The 16,832-nt window shown below is 41.9% G+C and overlaps 1 protein-coding gene across 2 annotated transcripts; it reads left to right on the top strand.

Annotated features, from left to right (window-relative positions):
• Nucleotides 1-258: 258 nt before the first annotated feature.
• Nucleotides 259-15,839, top strand: LOC112216967 (chloride anion exchanger). Of its 2 annotated transcripts, none has more exons than XM_042300322.1 (21): nt 259-356; nt 5,892-6,060; nt 6,907-7,046; nt 7,510-7,620; nt 7,793-7,953; nt 8,109-8,273; nt 8,652-8,804; nt 9,754-9,836; nt 9,932-10,079; nt 10,256-10,369; nt 10,761-10,838; nt 11,116-11,211; nt 11,362-11,468; nt 12,242-12,311; nt 12,885-12,977; nt 13,449-13,544; nt 13,952-14,179; nt 14,287-14,341; nt 14,478-14,623; nt 14,770-14,847; nt 15,070-15,839. In XM_042300322.1, the coding sequence occupies exons 2-21, from the start codon at nt 5,945-5,947 to the stop codon at nt 15,094-15,096; spliced, it is 2,265 nt and encodes a 754-aa protein (XP_042156256.1). In that variant the 5' UTR covers nt 259-356; nt 5,892-5,944; the 3' UTR covers nt 15,097-15,839. The 2 variants fall into 2 exon arrangements, with proteins under 2 accessions (XP_042156256.1, XP_042156255.1); XM_042300321.1 differs by lacking the exon at nt 259-356 and adding an exon at nt 5,291-5,417.
• The last annotated feature ends 993 nt before the right edge of the window (nt 15,840-16,832 follow it).

Raw genomic sequence — 16,832 nt, 5'->3', positions numbered from 1 at the left:
GCATTTAAAGCTTTGTGGAATATTACATTTAATGTCATATTTCCTTTCCCAGTCAATCAAAATATCCTTATCTGCCTCTGGCCATGTGCAAGGTATGAGTTGTTTGTGCAGATTACGGGCCTAGCGTTCCCCTGATGTTACTGTGAAGTAAGCTTGATAGTGCTGTGTTACTAATTGTGGGATGATGTTTACTTTGTTTTCAAATCTGGCGCCTACTGGAGCACTGTGTAAAGGCATTTATCACCGTAGGTACACATCCTCTTCACACACACACACACACACACACAAGCGGCATTCATTCTTCACCACATTGGACTACAGTGGCTGACTGAGTCTGAACATGGTTCTCAAATAAGGTATATTCAACACTTGTTTTTAAGAGTTATGTTTCATTTTATCACCTGGGGGAGTACAGTCTTACTAGATGGGAGAGGCAAGAACTTGTACAGTGGGTTGTATAGTGTAAAGCCAGCTTTAAAAATCCGTATTGCTTTCCGTTCAGTCTCTAACATAGTCACTACTGTAAGACTCACACACACCTTTTTTATCAGATTCAGTCTATTTCAGTGAGCAACTACCTCACTATTTGACTGCTGCATCTATTCAGATCAAGGTGTTCTTTCTATAAGCAGGTTACTGTTTCAGTACGTACAGGTTGCTCCATTCTTAATTATTGTGAAACGATAGCTGCATTTATACCTGGTTCTAGCTTTGTCCTGATCTTGTCCACGTTCTGTTTGTGCCCGCATTTTCTAGACAAGGGTAGAAAATCAAAAGACACATTGTGATCTGATTGTGATCATATCATCCTGTCCACCTCTGGTAGTCAGACACACATTGTGTCTGGGTATCTTACAAGTGTAGACAGATCTGGACAGAGAAACCATTTAAATCAGAATTTTTCCCACCCTATAAAATCATTGACAGGTGGCACCGTTGACTGATTACATCAATATGTGTCCAACAATAAATAAATGAATAGCATTTTTTAAAAATAGTTGTGAAATCATTTACATAAAGGAAGGGACCAGAACATTTGGTCACAATGCAGACACAGGGGACAGGTAACAGACATATTTTAATGCCATGTGTCGACACATTTCTGGAAATATGGGAACAATCAGAATGTAGACAAGATCAGAACAAAGGACTCATGTCAGTGCCAGGTATCAATGGGGCTTAGAGCATCCATCACCTGATCTGCTTTCATGGTATCATGGTTTAAAAAAAAAATATATGATTATATTATCAGTAATTCATATTTGACAGCAACTGTTAACTTTATAAACCATGTCTTGGGTGTGAGATTGTTAAATAATTGTGTCTTTGAAGAGTGGGTTTATTGTGTTCTGATCTCTACCGGTGGTTGTGGATTGTTATAGTTGCTAGGATTCTCCCATATGGAACCTGTTCCTGGGGACAACCTGACATGCATCGTTTCTTTGTTGTTTATCATCACAATGTAAAAGGTTCTCAGTTTTCTCTGCTGAATACTACCGCACTGTCTATTGGTTGTTCTATAGTTATTATTATGTTGTGTAGGCCATGCCAAGCTCCTATCAGGAGTGATTCATTGATTCAATGATTTACGGACTATTTGAATACTCACTAAATGATACATGGGAAAGTATATTCATTCATATATGAGACATGTTTATTTATTGTGCTTTATTTAATGTACTTTATTGTACTATTGTACAAGCCAATTGTACTCACATATGACGACTCAAAAATAATTGTACTTTTAAATTACTTACTTGCAAAACCCTACACAAAAAAACTAAAATGCAGACAGACCATCACAAATAGTTTTTAAACAGTTATATTAGTAATTCTTCACATACCTCAATCACATCACTGTCAAAATGGGTCACAACCAAGTCACTCAGTTCACCTTGCTCTGTGAGAGACCATTCTTTTCTTTAATCTGCCTTTATGAGTGGAAAGGGCAGTAATAGGGAGTCAGTGGAAACTGTTTGTCCTTGTAGTCGTTAACGGAGCGATCCAGCCTTCATCGGCCATTACAAATCTGACAACACACATGTCAAAGCCTTGAAGGACAAAGGCCTGATCTATAACAAACAGCATGACAAGGCAAGAACATCTTGTTTTTACGGATTTTTACAATAAAGACAATTTTGCAGCTGGCCCATCTAGAGGAAATCTCTCAGTTCTGCCTCCAGGGCAATATTCATGACAAGAAACATCAACCTGTGAAGCATACACCCCAAATATGTTTCTTCGGGTACTGTAAGTAATACATATACAGTAAAAACAGAGAATTAAGTAACCTTCCCCTACACACACGTGCACATACTGTACACACACACACACACACACACACACACACACACACACACACACACACACACACACACACACACACACCTATGAGGTCATTCCCACAGACATGCTTTTTTCACTTGACTGGAATGCAGCATTGAAAGCCAACAAAAACATGTACTATTTTGCTGTGATAAAACTGTGATGATAACATAAAGCAGAGATACCTGTAGCTTATCAACTGGTCACGCAACAAGATCTGGGTCAATGTAATATGTTTTCATAGAGCCGCCTGTGGTTAGGAAATCTGTTCCCAAGTATTCCCAAGCATAACTAGAGAGGCATATGTGATCGTATCCCAATGTAATCAAGTTTTGAAATTATTCTGTTTTTGTCAAATACTAAATCTGTTTGGGCTTCTTTGAGTAAATTTGCTGTGTACAAATTATTTATGACTATGTTCCAGCCTCTCGACCATTCACTCAAGAATAAATTGTCCTGTGTCTGATGTAATTAAGGAGCCCTGATGTATGGTGTATATAGATAGGCTGTAAATAGGTATGCTGTAGGCCTTTGTTTGACACAAGTGGTCAGCATGTACTGTAGATATGATGAAATTGGGTCATAACAGTCTGGACAAAACAATTACTATTATATTTTTACATTGTTATTCTTGAATTTCTTCAGATGGGTGCTTTAGATAGGCTTCATGTAAGACCTACTGTTAAGTACAACATGACATCCCCTGCACTGACACCCCAACCCCAGATGAACAGTAATATCCCTTCTGTGTCGCTGCAATGAATCTCACAACATTAGCCAGTGTCACGTCCTGATCTTAGTTCCTTTTTTATGTCTCTATTTTGGTTTGGTCAGGGCGTGAGTTGGGGTGGGCATTCTATGTTTTTCATTCTATGTTTTGTTTTGTGTGCTGTATTTCTATGTGTTTGGCCTGGTATGGTTCCCAATCAGAGGCAGCTGTCAATCATTGTCTCTGATTGAGAACCATACTTAGGTAGCCTGTTCCCACCTGTGTTTGTGGGTAGTTGTTTTCTGTTTTTGTATTCTGTATTCTTTTGTTGTTTTTCCATTCAGTGTTCAATTCATAATAACAGATGAACACGTACCATGCTGCACCTTGGTCCTCACCTTCTTCCATTAACGGCCGTTACAGAACTACCCACCACCAAAGGACCAAGCAGCGTGTAATGGACTCCTGGACATGGGAGGAAATATTGGACGCCAAGGGACCCTGGGCACAGCCGGGAGAGTATCGCCGTCCGAAAGAGAAGCTGGAGGCAGCTAGAGCGGAGCGGCGACACTACGAGGAATTGGCTCAAGGTAACGTGCACGAGAGGCAGCCCCAGAATTCTTTTGGGGGGGCACACAGGGAGATTGGCGACAGCAGGTAGGAGACCTGAGCCAACTCCCTGTGCTTACCGTGGTGAGAGAGTGAACGGGCAGGCACCGTGTTATGCGGTGAAGCGCACGGTGTCCCCAGTGCGCACGCATAGCCCGGTGCGCTACATCGCAGCTCCTCGAATCGGCCTGGCTAGAGTGGGAATCGAGCCAGGAGGGATGATGCCGGCTCAGCGCATCTGGTCTCCAGTGCGTCTCCTCGGCCCGGGTTATACGGCACCAGCCCTACGCACGGTGTCCCCGGTTCGCCAGCACAGCCCAGTGCGGCCAGTTCCAACTCTCCGCACTTGCCGGGCTACAGGGGGTATCCAGCCAGGACAGGTTGTGCAGGCTCGTTGCTCGAGACCTCCAGTGCGCCTCCACGACCCAGTGCATCCGGTGCCTCGGCCAAGGAGGAGGCCGCCTGTATGTCTCCCCTTCTGTCCGGAGCCTCCAGAGCCACCTGTCTGTCCGGAGCTGCCAGAGCCACCCGTCTATCCAGTGCTGTCAGAGCCGCCCGTCTGTCCGGAGCTGCCAGAGCCGCCCGTCTGTCCAGAGCCGCCAGAGCCACCCGTCTGTCCAGAGCTGCCAGTCTGTCCGGAGCCGCCCGTCTGTCCGGAGCCACCAGAGCCGCCCGTCAGTCCGGAGCCGCCAGAGCCGCCCGCCTGTCTGGCGCCGCCAGAGTCTCCCACCTGTCCAGCGCCACCAGAGTCTCCCGCCTATTCGGGGCCCGCTGTAAGGGTCCCCAGTTCAGGGTCGGCAGCGAGGGTCGCCACTCCAGAGGCGCCAACTAAGTGGGCCAAGACTAAGGTGGAGTTGGTCTACGTCCCGCACCAGAGCCACCACCGCGGTGAAATGCCCACCCAGACCCTCCCCTATAGGTTCAGGTTTTGAGGCCGCACCTTTGGGGGGGGGTACTGTCACGTCCTGACCTTAGTTCCTTTTTTATGTCTCTATTTTGGTTTGGTCGGGGCGTGAGTTGGGGTGGGCATTCTATGTTTTTCGTTCTATGTTTTGTTCTGTGTGTTGTATTTCTATGTGTTTTGGCCTGGTATCAGAGGCAGCTGTCAACCATACTTAGGTAGCCTGTTCCCACCTGTGATTGTGGGTAGTTGTTTTAGGTTTTTGTATTCTCTACCAGACAGAACTGTTTCGGTTTTGTTCATTCTCTTTTGTTGTTTTTCCATTCAGTGTTCAAGTCATAATAAAAGATGAACACGTACCACGCTGCACCTTGGTCCTCACCTTCTTCCACCAACGGCTGTTACAGCCAGCTTGAAAGTTGAGAGCGGGATATTATTGTATAATAGTACTGTTACCCCTCTTCATACACATCCATGTTTAACCTCAACCCTAACCTGAACCTCTACCATGAAACGTCCACTGATCTCCAGTGTACAGCCACGACCACTGTCCAGTCCTCCCCACCCTGCCCATAAGTGGGGTTCTCAGACACACTCATTCATCATTGAAAGTTGAGGCAATGTGCCAGGGCATTTATCAATAAGAACAATGGTCAAGGATAAGGCAGGGCTGGCGTGTGATGACTGCATCATAATTGCTGTTAATAATTACAGTTAAGAACGATAAGCAACCCGGGAGAGAGGATTTATGGATGGCAACATTCCCAAGGGTCCTAGATAATCTCGGGGTGTTCCTCTGTGCGGAGAGAAAGAGAGAGAAAGACAGGCAAAGTTTGGATACACTGAAGCTGCGTACACAGATAAACTAGTCAGGTAAGTGTTAGTGTTATGCATAATTTTAGTACCTTGCTTATAATTTATTACTATTAAAGATAGATCGATTGTGGCAGTCGTCTGTGGCAGTTGGTGACCTAACACTTTCTTCAGAGTATTTTTTTTGTTCGTATTACTTAGTTAAAACTCTTTGTAAAATAGGACAACCTTTCCTAGTTATCCCGTGTGTTATAATGGTATCACAACCCTTGTTTATCCCAGACCACTCTAACCAGGTCAACGCTGACAGGCAGCACAGGCCCTGCTCAACCATGCCAGTCGCAGCTGGTCCACTGGACATCACAGAGCTGTGACACTAATGACACAGGCTGATGTAGTTAGTTAGTGTGTGACTGTAGTTGCACCTTTGTTGTGCAGCAGCTCCACAGTAATTGTCTGTGTCAAGGTACTTTCAAAGGCAGGAGGGAAAGATATGACAGGAACCTGTACTAAAATGTGATTGATGGGTCTCAGAGACCCTGTGAGGAACAGGTGCTGCACCACTCAACGAGAAGTAGAGGGTAAAGATGAAGCAGTATGTGGTCGCCAGGCCACTCTACTCAGAGGACGCCTTCGCAGACGAACATGAGAAGATCCACAGGCACCATAAGACCCTGCGGCACCACGTCAAGCAGTATTTCACGTAAGAATCAATCAAGTTTCTTCTGTTGTTTTGCTTGTGTTGTTTTGTGTAACACTGAAGGTAGCCTTGTGATAGGCTGCAGTGCATGGATGCAAAACTTCTGTGTAGATTCAATCAACTGGCAATAGCAGACACTCCGCATAGCTGGTATGTTGGCGGTGTCGGACGTGTAACTGCATTAAGAGCTGTCAAATAGGTGAGGGGCTGCTCCTGTGGTCATTGTCACGAAGCCACACCCGTCCCACTCGTGTTTAGTTTAGAACTGTAAAGTATAGGCTAAAAGAAATAATATCATTCAACTAAATCAGAAGGATTTCTATCAGCCTATTGGAGGTGTAGATTATTACAACACCCATTCCAGTAACAAGGCTGCTTGGGATTATAATTAATGCGACTCAGCACATCCAATGGCAATGTCTGCGACAGGTAAACTGACGGAAGTCGTTTGCTGATTTGACAGCTCTAATGCAGTTACACCTCAGACATGCGGAAATAAAAACAATGACTGTTATACAGTTGTGGGTTATTTCGGGTTAAGACAGAACGGATTGAATCTAGCCCTTCATCTAGTTATTACCACTCAATTCACTTTAGTAGTTTAGTCTTTCTTTGGTGTGGACTAGTGGGCCCACATGACATTTTACCTGAGATGCCCTGATTGTCTTTAGTTTGCTTAAAGATATGGTAACTTTTCCTTCAAAAGCATACATCTAGTTTAAAGATCAGCCCTATCATCCTATATACTGTATGTCTAAATGTTGTGCATAAAGATACTTAGATGTTATACACTATTAGTAAATCATGTCTGTGGAGACTAACTAAAAATGGTGTGTGTGTTAACTGTAGTTGTGACCTCAAGCGCGCTAAGAACGCAGCGCTCTCTCTGCTGCCTTTCATTGGTTGGATGAGAATCTACCAGCTGAAAGAATGGTTGCTGAGTGATATTGTATCTGGGGTCAGCACTGGACTGGTAGCTGTTCTACAAGGTGAAGCTAATACCCACTCTAACCCACCTCAATCAACCAGTGCGCATCTTCAGATCTATCAAAGCAGAGCACTTTTTGAGAAATCATTTGATAAAGAACTGTAGACCTCATTAACGTCCCAAAAACATCAACATTGATCATTGAAAGAAAATAAAGTAACAATATTGATGAACTATGGTTTTACGGAATGGTAATCAGGTCCGATAGTGTTATCACCTAAAATATATTATCTGGTCCTAGACACCTATTAATAGTTGTTTAATGAAAGAAGAGATGGAAACGTATCTTTATTAGCAGGCATTATTGTCACAGTACTAGCATTGACACACAGAAAAGTCAATAGATACTTAAAACATCTGGATCATGATGACTCTTGAATGCTGTCGTAGTCTCCTGTGACTTATGGTGGAGTTATTTAACATGCACTCTAAATTGTTGTTCATTGTTTTTGTTTGATTGACAGGTCTGGCATATTCCCTGCTGGCCTCCCTCCCTCCATGGTACGGACTCTTCACTGCCTTCTTCCCAGTGATCATCTACTTCTTCCTTGGCACTTCCAGACATATCTCAGTAGGTAAGTACTGTGCATGTGTGTGTGCGTGTACAGTGTTTTGCTCTGACCATCACAAGCCATCACACCTTTTTACTGTACTTTACCACCCTCTCTCTGCCCACCTCTCCACTTTCCATCCCTTGCATCCTCATCTTCGCTCCCTCTCTCTTTCTCCTCACCCCACTCACTCCAGGAGCGTTCCCTGTGCTGAGCCTCATGGTGGGTGCAGTGGTGACGAGGCTTGTGCCTGACGAAGGCCCCCCAATCAACATCACTGGGTTTGAGGGGCTGACCAGCGACGAGCAGAGAGTAATGGTGGCCGCCTCTGTCACCTTCCTCATGGGGATAATGCAGGTAAAACACCATCATTACCTCAGCATTATCCCTCATGTACTGTACATTACTCATATCTCTCTGTAATCTGAATCTAAAATGAACAATGACTCCCTCTCTCTATCTATGGATGTGATCTCCCATATTCTAACATGAGTCCTCTGCTTCTCTCCCAGCTGGCCATGGGTCTGCTGCAGGTAGGCTTCATCGTCATGTACCTGTCAGACACGCTGGTGTCTGGGTTCACCACCGCGGCTGCCATCCACATCCTGGTGTCCCAGCTGAAGTTCGTGTTGGGCCTGGTGGTGCCGGGACTCAGTGGACCCCTGTCCATCATTTATGTGAGTCCAGGAAGAGAGACAGGATGAGGTCACATGTCTTTCAATGCAACAGTATGATTTTTTCAACTGATATCCAAATATGCAATGACTTAGCTACAACAGAGATATATTCATTAACTCCCTCATATCTTATCCCTCATATCTGATCTGTTTCTATAGCTCTGAGGAATAACACTGTGTTGATAAGATAAACAAGTGTCTCATTGTCCCATCTTATCTTACACAGTTAAGCACATGTATTCCTCAAGTGCCCCCAACATTTCAGAAAAAGCTATAATTCATGAGTCATGGCTTGGTGTAGAGACCTCTGACTGAACTCTCACACCCTGTAACTGGTTCTTCATTACTGTCATCAATATTAACTGACGTCTTCCTCAGACCCTGGAGAAGATCTTTGTCCAGATCGAGAAGACCAATGTGTGTGACCTGGTGACGTCCATACTGATCATGGTGGTGGTGTTCATAGTGAAGGAGATCAACGATAGATACAAAGCCAAGCTGCCTGTTCCCATCCCCATAGAGGTTATCATGGTGAGTGGCACTGTGTGCACTATGTCATCACAACCTGGGCTTCAGCTCTATATATACACAGAACCAGCTTCATACGGGGAACCACTGAATTTAAACTCCTAGAAAAAAGAACCCAATGGGTTTTATCTGAAAAGAAAAGGGTTCTACCTGGAACCTAAAAGGGTTCTACAAAGGGTTATCCTACGGGGACAGCCGAAGAACCATTTTAGGTTCTAGATAACACCTTTTCTTCTAAGAGAAAAGAAAAAGGCATCGTCATACAGGGCACTGTTTATGTAGATGTGTCTCACTATTTAATATACATTTGAATATGAGTATGTACTTGCACAAAGTACAGATCATATCATCACAAATAAGCATCGGAAAGCATTGTTATTCTTATCCTGAACAGTCACTCCCTTGTTCCTATCTTGGTACACTCTTGGAAAACAATGTGCTATCTAGAGCCTAAAAGGGTCCTTTGGCTGTCCCTATAGGATAGCCCTTTGAAGAACCCTTTTTGGTTACAGGTTTCCATGTATAACCTTTTACATAAATGGTTCTACATGAAACCCAAAAGAGTTCTACCTGGAACCAAAAAGAGTTCTACCCAGAAACCAAAAAGGGTTCTCCTATGGGGACAGCCAAATAACCCTTTTGGAACCCTTTTTTCTAAGAGTGTATTGATCCAAAGTACAATGCCCTTGTAGCAAGAAGCCAGCTTTTGTGAAACGTACAGTATTGATATTTTATTCTCACACTGACTCACAGTACGGCAGATGAGGACAATCAGGTGAATTGTAGGAAAATACATGAACTTATTTTGATGTACTAAAAGCCTGCAGTGTGTCACAGCTTTGTGTAAAAGTTGGCAAGGTAACCAGATTCTCTTGAAATATACTGTTTTATCACCAGATTGCATTTGTCCTGCTAATAACTGATAAATTGATTTTGGTAATGACTTTCGCAGACTGTCATCGCTTGTGGCGTTTCCTATGCATTCAACTTCCGGGTGATTTATAAAGTTGATGTTGTCGGCCGTATTCCAGTGGGGTAAGCACATATAAAAAGATGTTTGCTGCATGTTAAAATGGCTGAGAATAGATGGGAAAAGAATCTAACAATATCTCTCCCTCTCAATCTGTTAGGTATGAGTCACCTATGGCCCCGAACATGCAGATCTTCGGGGAGACTGCTGTTGAGGCGTTCCCTATGGCCATAGTGGGCTTTGCTGTAGCCTTCTCTGTCGCCAAGGTCTACTCAGTCAAACACGATTACATCATAGACGGAAATCAGGTGAGTTCCAAAACCAGAACATTAGGAGGAGGGGTTGGAAGCCGAGGCGGTACGGAAAAATGTGTTTATTGTTGCTTGTGAATGAGGGTTGTCAGCCTAATACAAACTATCAACATAAGACTTGAACTAATATCAACGGTTCCAAAACATGTATTTGTCCTTGTTTTGCTCTCTAGGAGCTGATCGCTTTTGGGGCCAGTAACATCGTTGGAGCAGCCTTTAAGTCGTTTGCAGCAAGTACAGCTCTCTCCAGGAGTGCGGTACAGGAGAGTACAGGTGGTAAAACCCAGGTAAACTACTAAACCAAGAGGCTATCTGAGAATACAGACACACAACCATATTTAGAGTTCCTTCCAAGAGATGTAGCTGTAAACATTATGAAATATTGACCTGTTTGGGTCTCTCTATCTTTGGTGTAATAATGACTGATAACTTATCATAGTCCAAACCAGATAGAATTGCACAAATGGGAGACAGAATGTGATGTAGTTTGTCGTGACTCGTGGCCTACAGTACATAGCGAGGAATGAAAGAATTGACTCAGAGTTACAATGTACCAAGTTAATAAATAATGATAATTTATGAAATATATCAAAGGGAAACACTGCTTAAAAAGTGCTTATCTGTAGTTGTTTTGTGAATAGCCAAATGTGAGTAAAATAAAGTGTTACTTCATTTCAGATTGCTGGGCTACTGTCAGCGCTCATCGTGATGGTCGTCACCTTGGCTATTGGGTTCTTATTGGAGCCACTCCCAAAGGTAAAACTCACTCAGTATTTACAATATAATTGACTTTAGGAGTTGAATGATAGGGAAACATTTTGATTTCCGCCTAAATAGACATACAAAGAATCAGTCCAGAACCTCACAAAGTCCCCCATATAGGGGACTTAACATCTAAGATTAGGACATTACGGAATGAATCACTCTGCATGAAGTTGATAAGAGCACTGGAATTTAGATGGAAGTCTTGTGCAACTCTTGTGACTGATCATCAAAGATGTCATTGCCTGACCTTTTCCCTCTGTGTTGACAGTCGGTGCTGGGGGCGGTGGTCATAGTCAACCTGAAGGGGATGTTGATGCAGATCAGAGAAGTCCCTTACCTGTGGAGGAGAGACCGGCCCGACTGTGTGAGTCTTCTGAGATACTCCCACTGAACTGCACTTAAAATGGAAACAAGCAATGTTGTATTTACCAACTGTGATAATGAACTCATATTTCCTCCAATCCCTTCCTTCCTGCATCCCCCTGTCTTGCCTCCCCTCCATGTCTTTATCCAGGTGGTGTGGGTGGTGACCTGCCTGGCTTCCATCCTGTTGGGGCTGGATCTGGGGCTGGCTGTAGGTCTAGGGATCGAGCTGCTCACCGTTGTCTTCAGGGCTCAGTTGTGAGTATGGGCACAAATCTCCAAATTCCTAACAAAAAAGTTGAACGTGTGTCTTTGTTTATTCTTTGTCAGTTTTCAATGTTATTAGGAGTTGGACACACCAGGGTTGAGGTTAATTCGACATTTCAGAATTTGATTCAATTCAATCCAAGTATTGAGATTCAAATGTAAATTGGCCACACACCACAGGAAGCATAATTGGAATTTAATTGTAATGAAAGGAAGTATAATTGAATTCAAAGCAATTAAAATAAATTCAACTGAGACAAGAAACAGATAAGTCTCATTCCTTTGATAAATATTTTGCCCAAAACATCTGCTACCACTTACTAAAGAATACAGATACCATCAATAAAAATGGGATTATAACTCAGATGTTAGTATTCATTGTGGGAAATGAATTTTTCCAAATATTATGTAAGTGAATTATGACCAAAATGATCTTAGAATATTTCCAGACCACTGTTAATTATTTAACACTCTTTTTAGGAGGATGCGTTTTAAAAATGAAATGTTTCAAGAAATTGTTAAACATAGTAACCATGCATGATGTCAAAATAAACATGTGCGTAATGATGTAAGGAATTCAATTCTACTTCCTTTAATTCAAATTCTATTAAAATTCTGCTTCCTGTGGGATGAGGCCAGTTTGCATTCAGTTCAAATTCAATAATTGATTTGGAATTAAAGACCAATTCACAACTCAATTCAGAATTAACCCCAACCCTGGAACACAATGTCAAAGTGACATTTCTGCCTGCATTTTTTCCCAGCCCACGTTGCAGTGTCCTGGCCAATATCACAGGAACAGATATCTACAAAGACCGCAAGGATTACATGAGTGTGAGTAAACTGTAATGTGGACTAAAGACACTCACCAATATATTTTTGTCTTACAAGACTGTGAAGAGGGTGTGTCTACACATGGCCCTTGTTCTATTGTTTATATATCTCTTTCCAGATCTATGAGCCAGAGGGTGTGTCTACACATGGTCCTTCTTCTATTGTCTATATATCTATTTCCAGATCTATGAGCCAGAGGGTGTGTCTACACATGGTCCTTGTTCTATTGTTTATATATCTATTTCCAGATCTATGAGCCAGAGGGTGTGTCTACACATGGTCCTTGTTCTATTGTTTATATATCTATTTCCAGATCTATGAGCCAGAGGGTGTGTCTACACATGGTCCTTGTTCTATTGTTTATATATCTATTTCCAGATCTATGAGCCAGAGGGTGTGTCTACACATGGTCCTTGTTCTATTGTTTATATATCTCTTTCCAGATCTATGAGCCAGAGGGTGTGTCTACACATGGTCCTTGTTCTATTGTTTATATATCTATTTCCAGATCTATGAGCCAGAGGGTGTGTCTACACATGGTCCTTGTTCTATTGTTTATATATCTCTTTCCAGATCTATGAGCCAGAGGGTGTGAAGATCTTCAGGATACCGTCACCCATCTTCTTTGCCAATATAGATTTTTTCCGAGGCAAGCTGGTGGAAGCTGTAAGTAAGCAATTATACACAATTAGACATGTAAAATGAAGAATTCTACCAAACACATTTACACGTAGGCCTTACAATTCCATGACATGGGCCAACAAGGTAATTATTCATGAGGGTGCTTATTAAGACATCTTATTTTCTCATTAGATTTGTTCCAATGGAAAAAGGTCATAAAGAATGATCAAATAAACTCATGAAGGTCAATACCACCTCAGTGTATGAGGTAATATAGTATACCAGGTTGTATAGCAATAGTTCCCATACAAATCGGTGTTACTACAGTTTAACTTGCACCTTACTAAACACTAAACGCATGCAGATAAGACAAAGTTTAGCCTTGATCTGTATGATGGCCAAGGCACTGGTAAACAATATGCCCCATTCACAATAAAGCCCATGTGTAACAGTTACTCCCACTTTCATGTGTGCAATTGCCAATTAGGGTTCAACTTGACTTTGATATGTTTTCAGGTGGGCTTTAACCCATTGAGGGTGTTGAGAAAGAGAAACAAAGCCCTGAGGACGATCAGGAAACTTCTAAAGAAAGGAGAGCTGCAGATGACATCTGTGAGTAGTGGTGCACTTACCTGTTGCCCTTAGAAACCCATAAAAAGATAACTTCCACTAACAAAGTTACCCCGTTAACACTTTACAAGAGCCCCCTGTGTCATAAAGTTTCATTTAAATGGCCATAGCATGTCATAAATCCATCTAGCCCAAAACATTAGTTTCAAACCTGGCAACAACATACTTCTAGCAATCCAAAATCAACAGACATCAAGCACATGCTGCAGGACCTATAGGCAGTCGTCCCCGTACATGCCTTATCAGAATGGTCTTGTGGTTGCATGTATATGAAAAACAAATGAATCATCATCCCATAATGGTGGGTGGACCTCCAAAGATCACCTTCTACATGTAGTAAGGTTTTCACAATAAGAGGTTGTGGTAATGTTGTGGTTCTCCCGGTGCAGAAAGGCCTACTGCTCACCAGCTCTGGTCCCATTGAGGAGTCTGAGGATGAGAGCAACATGGAGGAACTGGACCAGCCCTCTGACTTCAAGGACCTTCCTGTCCAGGTGAACTGGAACTCTGAGCTTCCTGCCAACATCCAAGTCCCCAGAGTAGACGTCCACAGCCTGATCCTGGACTTCTCAGCCGTCTCCTTCCTCGACATCTCTGCCCTCAAGGGACTCAAAGCGGTAAAACAAAACTCTTCCGTTACAACCCTGGGGAATGTGTGGATGATTGTATATTTTACCAGAGTATTTCTACTCGCTGGGTACTGATATTTTGCTGTGTTCTATAGGCACTCAAAGAGCTCATTCGGGTTGAAGTTGAGGTCTACATTGTGGCATGTGACGGTAAGCCTGGTTTAAGACAAGCCATCTGTCCCACCCATTCCTTCTCCCATTTTCTCTTTAACACTGAATTCAATCACTCTGAAACAAATAGAGGTAAGGTGATTGAACTAACGATATCTGTCCCTTGTGTCCAAAGAGTACATCCTGGAGAAACTGCACAGCTGTAAGTTCTTTGATGACGAGGTGAAGTCGTCCATGTTTTTCCTGACCCTCCACGATGCCATGCTGCATATCCTGGAGAAACATCCAGTAAACTCTGAAAAGACAAAAGTCTGCGAAAAGGTATAACATTTACCTCTAGAAAAATACTATATCTATTGATGTTTCCACCCTTACAGACTAGATAAGAGGTGCCAAACCTTATCTTGGCCCACATCGGTTCATTCACAGGAACTTGTCTGATTCTTGTGTATCATGTTGTCTTACAGGTTATAACAACAGCCACTATCCATGGCAACCAATGCAATGGTGTGTCAAGTTTGCGTAGCAGGGACAAATTTGTGCATGTAAGTAACTGAGACCCATCAAATCTATTTGTCATTGTCTTTTCTACATTTGTAATGAATAGTCATCAGCAATCAAAATGATAATTAATAAAAATAACTCTTGTAATGTTGCAACTCATGTGTAGGTACAGATAATTCATTAAACTCTAGGTACAAAGTACAGTAAGATGAGCTGACAAAATAAAATCTAAACTAAAAGTAGTATCTCTTTGCTCTCCCCAGGGTTCAGAGCCAGAAACCAAGTTCTAGTTCCAGAACTACACTCTTAGATGTCAGTATTTTAAGGGTTCTTCGACTGTCCCTTTCCACAGATGGTTCTACATGGAAACCAAAAGAGTTCTACCTGGAACCAAAAAGGGTTATATTTGGAACCAAAAAGGGTTATCCTATTGGGACAACTGAAGAACCCTTTTGGAACCATTTTTCTAAGAGTGTAGTGATGTGTACGGTACTTTCATTTCCTGGGATGGCATGCATTTCCTGTGATCGCTGTGCTTTCTGGTGATAATAGACTTAAGGACCCATGATACTGTCCTAAAACGGACACCATACAGTAACCATATGTATATAGGATACCACTTATTGAGCTAATAATTGTACATAAAATATATTTGATTTCTTTTGTACTGTTAAACAGATACTCAATGGCAATTTTGAAGATTTTGAAAGAAATATTAGAAAATGTCATTCATATCATGTATTTATTTTCTAAAATTGAATCAGAAGTATTATTGTTTTTTTTTAATAGCTTGACAATGTTGCGTTTTATATGTGTACATATGGATTTTATAGGAATGTTTACTTTGTTGTATTTTATATGTAAAATAAATGTACTTCTTAGCACAAAGTATTTCCGCCAGCAAGAAATGAAGCAATATGAGCAGTACAGTATTTGGAAATCTGAACGTCCTGTAACTGAGATATTGATAAGAATTATAGGATGACTAACATGGTTTTGATATATTGGTCACAGATAAAGCCCTGATAAGAGATGAATGATTAAGTAGAGATCATTGACAAACTGTTCTGGGTGATACAACAGTAACCATGATTGATAAAGTTGGTGGAGGTTAGTATGGGGTATTTCCAGTATACCCATGTGTGGCAACACCTCAGTTGATCAAAAAGTGCACTTTTATTGTGTTTTATAATAGTGATTAGAGTTGAGGATTGATGAGTGTCTCAACGTTTACATACCGTAAAGCCACTGATCCATTTGCCTGGTTTGGATCACACATATTGCTCTAGAAATGCCATTGTGAATCCTACACAGTAGGTATATACGTCATAAAGGTACAGGACAACTAGGAACATTTTCAGATGGGGTGAATAACTCTCAAACAGTGTTGCAGATAAGCAGAGTATGTTTGATTTGATTTTAATTTATCAGGATCCCCATTAAAAATACATTACAGACAAAATACATGACCATGTTCATACATTTAAAAACACGTGTATGTGCATGTCAGTACATACATGTCAGTACAGTACATACACGCAACAAGTAGGTCACATGGGGTTTAACATTTCACATTGTGAGATGATGCCTCATTCTTTTGCTAAAGAAATGAATCAATGAATTCAACGTTCCCATTGTGTGTCTTGTGACGTAGAAGCCATTGTTAGTAAGAAGAAGAACTAAAGAGGTACAGCGTAAACTTGGCACAGACCATGAAGGAATCATCATCCTGATCTCTGTTAAATCAAGTCAAATCAAATGTTATTTGACACATACACATGGTTAGCAGATGTTAATGCGAGTGTAGCGAAATGCGACAGTGCAGCAATGTCTAACAAGAAATCAAACAATTCCCCAACAACTACCGAATACACACAAATCTAAAGGGGTGAATGAGAATATGTACATGTAAGTATATGGATGAGCGATGGCTGAGCGGCATAGGCAAGGTGCAATAGATGGTATAAAATACAGTATATACATGTGATATGAGTAATGTAAGATATGTAAACATTATTAAAGTGGC

Source organism: Oncorhynchus tshawytscha, linkage group LG17, assembly GCF_018296145.1.
Source record: "Oncorhynchus tshawytscha isolate Ot180627B linkage group LG17, Otsh_v2.0, whole genome shotgun sequence".
Lineage (NCBI taxonomy): Eukaryota > Metazoa > Chordata > Actinopteri > Salmoniformes > Salmonidae > Oncorhynchus > Oncorhynchus tshawytscha.
This window is presented reverse-complemented; position numbering and strand designations above follow the sequence as displayed.